The 12,104-nt window shown below is 34.3% G+C and overlaps 1 protein-coding gene across 7 annotated transcripts in view; it reads right to left on the bottom strand.

Annotated features, from left to right (window-relative positions):
- Positions 1-12,104, bottom strand: part of LRBA (LPS responsive beige-like anchor protein) — a 732,259-nt gene that overhangs the window by 30,301 nt on the left and 689,854 nt on the right. For all 7 annotated transcript variants that reach the window (XM_055336397.1, XM_055336401.1, XM_055336402.1 and 4 more), the window contains exons 51-52: positions 10,242-10,304; positions 4,799-4,954 (exon numbers count right to left, since the gene is read on the bottom strand). In XM_055336397.1, the coding sequence (XP_055192372.1) occupies positions 4,799-4,954; positions 10,242-10,304 (219 nt within the window). The remainder of the gene's footprint in view (positions 1-4,798; positions 4,955-10,241; positions 10,305-12,104) is intronic.

Below are 12,104 nucleotides of genomic sequence, written 5' to 3'. Positions count from 1 at the left end.
CAACCTTTTAATTTGACATCAAAACATTTCATTAAAAAAATTAGCTAATTTTTAGAATTGATACTATCATAAGAATTCAAGGCTTCTTAGAATGAAAACAATGGAAAAGAGAAAGTGCAAATTATTTTTTTTTAAAGATTTTATTTATCTATTCATGAGAGACACAGGCAGAGGAAGAAGCAGGCTCCTTGCTGGAAGTCTGATGTGGGACTTGATCCCAAGACCCCGGGATCACAACCTGAGCCAAAGGCAGATGCTCAACCACTGAGCCACCCAGGTGCCCCAAGAAAGCACAAATTAAATAGGAAAAGATGTAATCATTTCCACATCATTTCCAATTTACCTGAAGAACAAAGTGGAGAGGTTTAGTGGTAAAATGGGTGGGGTTAGAGTAAAGGCACAAGGGGTAGGACAAAGTTAGGAAGCTGAATGCACTCTTATTACTGATTAGAAAACTGAAGGTTAAATCAGTGAGTTTTAACTACTGAAAATAACTGAAGACACCATATATCATGTTGATTATGTTTTTGATAACAGAGTGTGTATAGTTATTTCTGTCTCAGCCTATACCTAAGTGCAGAGAGCCTGTAAACTCCAGGCATGATTTAAATAGGTTATTGAGGTTAGGCTAAATAAGCCTAAGATTTGATACCTATCACCTCAGTGGGTTGTAGGAGTAAGAAGGGGAGTGAGTACAATTTTAAGTAGGTACAGGAGGCACCTGGTACGCAGGAAACCCATGTGCTTCCAGAAGGCTTGCAGAAGAACAGCTATTTGCTTGGTGACTTACCCTGTTTCCAACTCATGTGAGGACAAAGTGGAAAGATTTAGCTATAAAAGTGGGATGAATTAACTAGAGTGGCAGCATGTTCCAAGATTCGTACTTGTTAATTCTCGGTTAAGTCATCCCTCTGTATCTATCATATCAGTGTTAGGAAAATGTATATTCAGTTACTGTGGTTTCTTTTTCCATTACAATTTCCTAGTGCTTTAATTTTTGCCCCCAAAGTTATCACAGTTATTTTCTATTCAACATTACTGCACACCTACTAAGTGCCAGGTACTAGGCCCTTTGACATGTGCATTGCTGTTCAAGAGACATGTAAATAGACATGATCCCTGCCCTCAGAGTATTTAGTGTCTACTGGGGCAGACAGACATTAAACAGACACAAACACATGTAATTATGAACAGTGATAAGTAGTATAAAAGAAAGAAAACAAGATAGAATCAGTGAGAATAATGTAGAATGAATTTAGGTTGGGCATCAGGAAGATCGAAATAAGGGAGTGACATTTACATATTTACATCTAAAGCGTTTCATATTTTAATACAAATTAACTTTATTTTCTACAATTTATACTTTGGACTCAACTCTGGAAAACATTATTTTTTTAAGTTTACTTTTTCCTGTTCTGGCAGCCTTCCTCCGCAATATTTGTTATTGCTATGAGGTTGAGGTTCACTCCTCCTAAATAAATCACAGAATATAAATACCTGCTGCTCCTTTTGGTAAATTATTTTCTGATAATCTCATAAGTGTTTCTCAACCTTTATTTTTTGTTTCCTTTAATACCAGTCCACCTCTCCACACACTAATATCAAATATTACCACAAGCACTAGAATATCCCCTTTTTGACAGAACAAATTTTCTAGTTAATGTTTTATTTGACAGCTGTGCTACAAATAAAAAAAATTCAAGCTCAGGACTCTACACCACTGAATCTAAAATGTGGCCTGAAAATAATTCCCACCACCGAGGGAAGGTTTTATTGTTGCCTCTGCTGTTCTAGTTGTGTCCCGAAAACATGATTTATGTTTAAAGAATTTTCCGTTACAACCATGTTTCTCTCCCCGCCCCCCACCCCACCCTGAATCTAATAAGAGAAGGATTTTTTTTTGGCTTATGTGCTAAAATATAATTGAATTCAACACTTGCGATAGCTTTGCTATTATATATTATTGATCACACAATTTCCCCCTTGCTTCTCTGGCAAACTTAAAGGAGAAAATATTTAATATCCCTATTGTCAAAAAACACAAACACATATTTACCGTAATTGAAATTATTTTAAATAAAACTAGCATCAGAGTTTGTATATAAGATATTAAGATACTAGGACTATCATTTCAGGATTTCTTCATAACTTTTTTGGCAAGTGTAAATATTTTTATTGTATAAGCTAAATAAGTCCCACTGAAGTTTAAAATAAGGCTAGTACTTATAAAAATGTTTTACATACACACACTCTCATATTTTAAAAAACAGTAAAGTGGAAGGTTTTTGGAAAGAGGGGAAGGAATTTCATCTAGTCTAATGTAACATGGAAGACATACCAGGAACTCAGTGTTGTAAATTATTTTTCAAAACCAATATTGATAGGTACACCAATAAGACAATATAGTAGAATCACAGAATGTTATATTTGAAGTCAGAAGAGCTGGCTCGAATACCCAGTTTAAAATCACTATTATCTACTATACAAATTTCAGCAAGGCACTAACCTTTCTAAACCTCACTTTTATCATCTGAAAAATGGGGCTAAATATACCTGTTCTATCTAACAGGACTGCTACGAGGCTGAAACAATATTGTGTATATGAAAGAACTCTGTGTGAATGTAACAGTAATTTTAATTGTTAGTATTAGATAACAGTGAGGTCAGCTCTACAAATATTAATATTCAGTGCTTTTTAAAAATGACATGGAATGTCAGCAAGCTCAAAAATCCTCAAATGCCAAAGCTGAAGATTGACATTACATACACTTCCACTTACATATCATTGTAGAAGATGCAAAATTACAGAGATGAAGAATAGTTCAAAAAAAAAAAAAGAATAGTTCAGTTGTGTAAGGCTCAGGTGGGGGTAAAAGCTGACTGTAATGGGGCAGTGCAGGGAATTTTTGGTGTGATGGAACTGCTCTGCATTTTCATTGTGGTGGTTCTATAATTCTATAAACTGACCAAACTTATAGAACTTTAACCCCCCAAATTAATTTTTTTGTATGTAAATAATAAAATAAGGTTTTAAATGTGTAAAAAACAATAAGCAATCTAAATGCATGTTTAAGAAAATTCTGTGAAAGAATATAACAATTTTAATCTGAATGTTTAAAAAGGGAGCATAATTTTGTCAAATAATTCTAAGGTTATCATTACCATGATAATGAAAGAAGAGGTTAAAATTAAAATTTAATTATTAAGTCAGAAAAGTTCATTATTATAATAAATAATTTTAGAAACACATCAATCTCCATGGCATTTTTTAAGAATTCTAGGAGTTTTAGTCTTTAGTAATCAACCTCATAGACCTTAACAAGTGGTAAGCACCTAATAAATGAGAAAGACTTGAATAATGATATTTTCTTTCTGGACCTACAGAAAGTAGGATGCAAATTATAAGAAAACTAGATCATCAGTTCCATAAAACAAACAAAGAAACAAAAACAAAAACAAAAAAAAACCAAAACACAAGATCATGGCAAAAACAACTTCTAGGGTTTATTATATGAACAGTACATATTCAACCTCTTTTCCCTATTTTCTCATGGCTATACAGTACTATCATCAAAATGTGTAAGGACAATGTCCTTGAATAATCAACAATTAATTTTTCAATATATTATACTTACTAAGGCAGAAACATGGACTTATATTCTATAAATATTATTAAATAAGACTGAAAAATGATTTACTATAAAACATTTAATTAACTAGATATTTCGATTAAAAAGAATTTCCTATTCCTGCCACATTTAAGCAAGATATTTGTAGATCCTTGGTTTAGTTGAATTATCTACTTCCACAGTATTACTAAGTTCTGATATATTAATATCTAATTTTGATTCTTTCATGCAACTACACATGCACTATAAGTTGATTTCCTCCTCTAACAGTTTCTAAAATACTTTATTTTTTTTAAGATTTTTTTAAAAAATTTATTCACGAGACAGAGAGAGAGAGAAAGAGAGAGAGAGAGAGAGAGGCAGAGACATAGGCGGCAGCGGGAGAAGCAGGCTCCATGCAGGGAGCCCGACGTGGGACTTGATCCTGGGTCTCCAGGATCAGTCCCTGGGGCTGAAAGCGGCGCTAAACCACTGAACCACCTGAGCTGCCTAGTTTCTAAAATACTTTGGAGACTTCATTAAATTTTTCAATTTTTCTCAATGTCCTATATACAAAAATTTATAAACATTTTACTAGATTGCTTCTTCTATAATAATAGTGAGTTGAGCTTGGTTTGTCCCTTAGGGAGATACATGCAAATGAATAAATGGACTTAAACTTTTATATTCTAACAAGAGCTTCTGTCACACATAAAATCAGTAGTCAGCTACTTTCCTTCATGATGGTGCAGCTTTCAGCAAGATTCTATGTAGAGTTGGGAGGAGGCAAGGTATCTGCTACTAAGAAATACATTTAATGAGAATTTCTATTAAGGGAAAAAAAGTGGGAAAATACATCTATATGTATGTGCATCTGCTATATGATTGTGCATATACATGTGCATATGGTATTTACATACCTGGATATGATTTCAAATGAATCATTCATTCTGTAAGCATGAGTCATGGGAGACAAACCTACTATAAAAGACTGCCTCTTAAAAACATGCTGAAGTTAACTTAATAGTAGACTATGGAATAGATATTTACTTAAAAGGGGAAAAGTGTCTCTTCCACATATTATGCATTTTACAACTCTGTAATTTCTAGAAGGAAGATGAAAGAGCATTCTAAGCCTCTTGGTGCTACTTTTAGTTAACTTTAGTTCATTGATGAAGAAAATATGTTACCTGTATCTGTAGAGTAGACTCGAAAACTCTTATCCCAGAAGCCACAGATGAGAATATAGCGGTTGTCTGAAGTGATGACAAAGCACTGGGAATGGACTTGAATACTTTGGTCTAAAAGGTCAGTGATTTGCCTCCTGTGCATTCCTGTATTGCTGGCTGTGAGAAGAGAGGAAGAAACAAAAATGCTAATAAACCCCACACATACAAAAATCCTATAGTTTGTAACACTGAGGGTGGGGAATGAGGGAGGAGAGGCAACACGTCCCAGGATAAGAATATTTGATCTTTAATTTTAAATTTTAAACATAATAATATGTGAAAAACCAAACAGGAAAAGATACCCGGTTGTTGGAAGAATGGGGGGTAGCTAAATTCAACATCTCAGTAAGAAATTCTGCCTAGAGGGAAAAATAATAACATACTACAATTTCAAAATAGTATACAATTCTCAGAACACGCTTTGCAGCTCTTGGGCAGGACCAAACTAGATTACAGTCTCCAGATTGCACCACAGTTAGCTTTGTGTTTCTGACAATCTCATTACATCCATTGTCATGAGAATGGATTCATGTTGTGACAATCTATTACCTTTAACTTTTTGTCACAAGAAAGAGATATTAGAATTTAAATGTTATATATTTGAAATATCGTAGTATCTTGGAGTACTTTGGCTTTAACAGCTCTTTAATTTGACTAGATGTGAACTCCCATTTTCCCTGTTTACAGCTGCACTTGCATGTAAGGAAAGGATAGAATGACTATTTATTAAAGATACTTGTAATTGAAAAAGTCAAAGCACAGCACACTGCCACTTTCTTACTCCTTATGTAAGCAATAAAACAAGACAGTCTGGCAGTGTGTTTTCAAAGTGCTACAGAGCACCTGATACGGGGTTTGTCACAAGGCACAAGGTCAGACACAGAGACATCAAGCACATAGGAAGAGTAATAATCCTTTAGAAATACACTATCAAGTATGTCATTATCAGAAAAGGAATTTTCACTGAGATGCCTTTTTTGGAACCATGAGGCCAACCAAAGAGAAAGCTTTGTTTCTAGTGGCCTGAGTTATTTCACCACCAACTTTCTGATACAAATAGTGGTTCTTATAATAACAAAGGAACTTGATTGTACCAGAAATCAAAACGAATGAAGTAAATTTCTGCATCTGATCATTACATTCATTGTATTATTGTCTTCAGGTTTTTTTTGGGGAAAGAAAAATCTCAACCTTTATAAAATGCATTCTTGATAAAAATAAAAAATAGAAAAATATTCATTGTACATAACAACTAAGTATGGCCAATCTAAGAGAAGGCTCAGAAAGTAATGCAGAAGAAAAAAAGTGTTCAAAATACTTCCCAGTGCTGTACTGGAACTACTGGAGACAGAAATAAACTTTTCTTTCCTTATGGCAAACATGACATAGCAAATGTATGCGTAGACACAGTGCAAGCTTCTGCTAGCCTCTGTCTACACGACTTAACCATGTAAGATTATTCGATAACTTTGATAATAGGCTTCATATACTTTTGGAGGATTAATGAACTAGAAAGTGATAGCAGTAGTAAAAAGGGTAGAATTCTATTTGGGGATCACTCCTCTGCTACCTCCTTCCCACACAAAGAGAAGCTGCTGGCAAATGAAAAAAAGCTTTTATGGGTATCATAGTGCATCAGAGAGAGACATTAGTGTCTACCGCAGTGAAGCTGTGTGGTACAACTTAGCTCTTTTATTCCAAGAAATCTAGCAATTTAAAGAAAGACAAGGTATGTAGTACTTTCTGTACTGGTTACTACAATACTTCATTCCACATGAAAACTGTAAAAATGTTTATTTTTGTTACCATTTATAGGACTTTAGCTTTTATGATACAAACTTTCACTGGTCTTTGGCTTTTTCTTTGTTTTTGTTTTTTGGAGGGCATGGTCTCTTAAGAGGATCTCACTTCACAGCTCTGGGTACATGCATAATTTTGAATTGAGTGACCACAATGTACCCACCATGGGTAAAGGCTGATGCCCTTTCAGCATTCAGATGAATGATTTTCTAAGTAAGTGCTTACCTGTAATTTAATATTGCAACCTTCCCACCCCAATCCATCCATCCATCCATCCATCCATCCATGCAATCTATATAACCTATCTCACAACTGCCTTTATCTCAATGTCTCCTGAGATTCAGTACTGAAGGTATTTTTATTTAATGAAAATTAGGTATATTTGTCTAGATAAGCAGTCTTCAAACTGGGGCATGCATACCCGTGGCAGGAGGGTGATATAAGATTTCCCAAGGGATAAACAGGCACAGATGGTTTTAAGGGAATCAATTTCTAGTTCCTCAACTTTTATGTTCTCTTCTCTGAAATAGATGTGCCTGAGAACTCTCCTATGAGTTTTCCTTTCTTATATCCCTTTTTGCATGCTCTTCTTCCACTAAATAAAATAAAGGCATATTTCTTTTTTTTTTTTTTGCATATTTCTTTCCTATCTAGAATCTTACTATAATACTTTATCTCAGGGTATAAAAATCTCTTGAGATACAAAGAAAGGGACAATTCAAAATACTGATGTGAGGCTGAGAATGCCAAGGTATCAAATCATTCTGCAGGGCAGGTGGTTTCCAATTCACTGCTTTCAATAAAATGGAAGGAGGATCTAATCATGATGTCAATTGATAGATCATTAAAAATAAATTTCAATGATAGATTGCTAAAATGATCATTTAATGATAGACCATGAAAATAATTCTTAATAATAGATTACTATATAAATTGTCACATAACTCAGAAAGAGTTAAAAGATTTGAGTGATGTTGTTAAAACAAAATTCTTTCCTTTCACATCTATTATTTTCTTATGTAACTTTCCTTACAGATTCCACCTACTGAAAAAAGAAAAGGATAGAATCATTGACAAATCTTGTCTCATTCAGCAGCAAATAACATTCATTCATAAATACTTGAGCAAAGGGGAGGAGGAGGAAGCCCTATCCATTTCATTAAAGGTGTATTTCCAATAAGTTATTTGTTTTTATGTTTAATAATGTTTATTAAAATTTATGATTTTAATAAGTGTATATTAATAGTATTTGTAATGATAACTCAGTGCAGATTAGTTTTTAGAAAAACTGAGTCTTATGATCATAGGAAATTTTAACATTTGAATTTACATACCTATGTTTAATTTTTCATATATTTTTACTGCTGAAAAGTATAATAAGGTAATCAATTTTGAGAAGTTAAAATTGTATAGAAATATGATAAAAATATAAATTTAAGATGGAAAAGGAATATAAAGTTGTCAACTGTTAAAAGCTTTTTTTATGCATTTTTTAAAAACAGAAAATGGTGACTATCAATTCACTTTGATATTTAAAATCCATTGTATATATTTAGATTTTATACGCTATGCAAGAAACAATAACCTTTGCAACTATATAAACTTGTGATAAAAACTTTCAGAGGCTACATTAAAAATACAAGAGAATGTACATGATTTTAAACAATATTTTAGGAGATACAAGAGCAAATAGTCTGGTGACCAATTATGTAGAGTAGGGAAGAAAACTATGGCCTGTGCCTGGTTTTGTATATAAAGTTTTATTGGAATACAGAAATACTCATTTGTTTATATATTGTTTATGGCTGCTTTTGTGCTATAACAGAATTAAGTAGTTGTGTCTGAGACCTTATGGTCTACAAAGCCTAAAATATTTACGATCTGGCTCTTTACCAAAATGTTTACCCACGCCTGGTCTAAAGGGTGACAGTTGTTGAAATCATTTAATTAGACTTGACTATAGGATATTCATTGTCAAGTTTTAAGGAAAACAGTGATTTATACTTCATAAGTAATGCTTTGAAATGACTTATCAAATCGACTTTATTTTCCTGACTTTTAAAACTTTACCCAAGTGAACACTTTTTTTTCCTTGCTTTTTTTTTTTAATTTATTTATGATAGTCACAGAGAGAGAGAGAGAGAGAGAGAGAGAGAGAGAGAGGCAGAGACATAGGCAGAGGGAGAAGCAGGCTCCATGCACCGGGAGCCCGACGTGGGATTCGATCCCAGGTCTCCAGGATCGCGCCCTGGGCCAAAGGCAGGCGCTAAACCGCTGCGCCACCCAGGGATCCCTTATTTTTTTAATATATGGCAAATCATATGTACTGAAAGCAAAAGATGATTTAGGAATCATAGTAGTATTTATCCTTGCTGTGGGTAATTCTTTCTTAGATTTCTTAAATGTGGGAGACTAATAAGTGAATCAGTTTTGAGCTTAAAGTTATTTCAGTTCATCTTGATAGTTCATTTGCAAATGGTAGCCATTTAGTGCTACTGAAAAAATGGTTTTAAAGACAAAAAAGGTGACCTACACTTAGGGAACACCTTGGATTTTAAAATAATAAATCAGCTTATTCATTTGCTTTATTTAAAAATTTAAAAATTTTAAGTGCAGGGAAATTTAACAAAATTTAACAAAATTACCAGCTACACAAAATTACAATGCTGCCCATTGGCAGCATACCTGTACAACTAGGCAATTAAGTTTTTATTCTAAAAGTTGCTGAATAACATCTTTTATAACAAGAAATGTTAATATGTTAATATCAGTAACATTCTTGGTGAAGCCGTATTTGAAATCCCCACCCACAAGAATGAAAAATGCTAAACTAGAGATTTCAACTAACTGACTCAAAAAGCACAGAAGGAATTAAATATTCGAAGTCATCTGCTACAGATGCTCATTTCATCCCAAAGGCTCTTCCTGGTCTCCTCCCTTTTCCCTTTTTTCCCCCTTAAACAAATTTAACCTCCAATGGCAATTTATTGGGCTGTAGGACCATAGGAAAATGAATACAAATATCTTAACACTGCCATTGGCTGGGCAATATATTTCAACTTCGAAACTGCTCTGCAATTGCACATTAATCCCCTCAGACTGAACAGAGGGTCCAGGAAGAAAGGATTGATCTCCTTTAATGATGAAACCCTGGCACTGCAGTTTTATTTTTCACAACACAGTGCTGCTAAGAACCCCACTGTTATTATGAAAATTTCCCTAGCAAAGGAGCTCCATCACATTACCGGTGCACCAATTCATCATAACGTGCCTCGCTCCTGCTCATCAACAAGTCTGAGTGATGAAAAGATCCAATATTATCCTGACAGTACTTCATGCGCATTCTCAATCACACATTATTACAGCATCCATATTAATTTTCAGTGACACGCGTCCTAGGCCTGTTCAAATTAGGCAAACCAACGAGGGGGAGTTGATGAAATACCAGCATAGCCACAGCTCATTGCATTCCAATTTGCATGCAAATGGTTTATCAGGAAAATTCCATTCCCAGCAACCAGCAAGTGAAAAACAACTGTAATCTACACTTCAGGGCCACCATACAGAGCTTAATGAATCGCAAAGAGAGAAAGAAGTGACAGACCTATGAGAGGATCGATTTCCACTGGCAGCTGGTATGGCTGGTCTTGTACTGCACCTTGATGAGCTGGAATTCACAAAAGATTTAAAAAAAAAAGCATTATTTTTCATATACTAAACTATATAACAATGCTAAAGTCAAGTCTTACGTAGAATTGTTTCCAACCTCCAAATCTCTCATATACTTTGGTGAAATTTAAAGAAAAAAATCCAGGTGCTTTTATGGCTAGCTTATGAAACATTTATTTTAGATTAGTGCTGTTCTGAACATGTGCCATCAGCAGTGGCTCCAGTCCTAGGCCATAAGCTATAGCAGATGCTTGACTGGCAACCTCTGATGCTGCAACAAAACAAAATTAAGTGGTAAAGCGCGCTGAAAACAAAATGTGACAACCATCTGCTGACTGTAGCAAATACTGTTTTTTTGTTACTTCTTAAAAAGGCAGTTTTGAATGCTACAGCACAAAGGATCCACAAAAACGTCAATTTATGATGGAGAAAAGGAAAGCTCTAAGTCAGGGAACATTTAATGTTTCATCCATCACTTAAAACCAATCAATTGAAAGTTTGAATAAAAAATAAAGAAAGCTATCCGCAGATAAATGTTTTAGTTAAATGCATTTGGCTGAAATATTTTCTTCAAGATTGGATTGAGGTTTTTAAGAAAAGTTTTATTAATATTTAATATTTCCATGGTTTCAATTTAAAAATATTCTGAGAAGCAAATGAATAACAAAAATCAATCCATACTAAGAATAGTTTGTTCAATTCTCAAAATGGTTCTAAAGATTCCTGCATAGTTATTTTGTAATTGAAAAGAGATTTTGTGGGTTGTTTCCCTATGAAAGGTAGAAGGATTTAGGTAAAGAGGAAGTGTGCTAGGGAGCAGGAGCCTCTGCTGGCTACTTATGCAGACTTGGGTAAGCATAAACCTGAAAATGAAGGCTTTGGAATAGATGATCTTCTCAGCTTTGTAACTCTGATAGTTAAATTCTGGGCCCTTTTCCAAATTATTTCCCCCGAATGACTCATCCATTCACTCTGGTCAGTATCTGCCTTTTATAGACTTATCAACATCTAAACTACTGCTTAGTTGGTATTAGAACTCTGCTGAATGACGTCATATTTTAGGAAATCTTTCTGACTGTCCTTGAAGAGCTGAAAAGAAAAATGGGGTATGTTCCAATGAGTTTCATTAGATTATTTTAAAATTTATTATGTCATCATGTCCCCTGTTAGCAAATATCAACTTTTCAAGGTGGTTTTAAAGATCATTAATAAAATACTAGTGCAAGTACAATATTAGCACTAAAAATTACAGTTGAGTATGTATAAGAAATTAAAGTGGCAGGAGAAAAGAAGCTGTATAACTCAGTCTTTTTTATTGAAGGCATTGTCTGCTGATCACTGGCTCTGTCAGCAAAGAAATCACAGGACACATATTGGGAATATTCAGGGAAAATGCACCATAGCCTCTGATTTTACCCACCAGTGCCATTAACTTCCAGTAATACCAGTGCTGATCACTATTAATACCTTGACAGAGTTTCTCTACTTCTCTGAGAATCTGGGATCATAGAAACATGGAAGATACACTGTCAGTGAAATTGAGGAGGGTAATATCTGTGGTCATGCCTCAAATTCTGGTGCTCCCACTGACTGCCCTATGACCTTGGGCAAGTTATGTAGCCTCTGCGGTTCAGTTTTCTGATTTGTAAAATGGGTTAGACTGAACAATATGAAATTAATAATACCTGACATTTTGACCTATAAAGAAGCTATTTCATATGGTTCAACCTAAAGACAGAACCTACATCCTAGCATTATTGAGGGGATCAGAGAGCTAATACATGTGAAGTGATTAAAA

This window comes from Nyctereutes procyonoides, unplaced genomic scaffold (assembly GCF_905146905.1).
Source record: "Nyctereutes procyonoides isolate TBG_1078 unplaced genomic scaffold, NYPRO_anot_genome, whole genome shotgun sequence".
NCBI lineage: Eukaryota > Metazoa > Chordata > Mammalia > Carnivora > Canidae > Nyctereutes > Nyctereutes procyonoides.
Note: the sequence above shows the minus strand (reverse complement) of the source record. Positions and strands in the feature narration are given on the sequence as shown.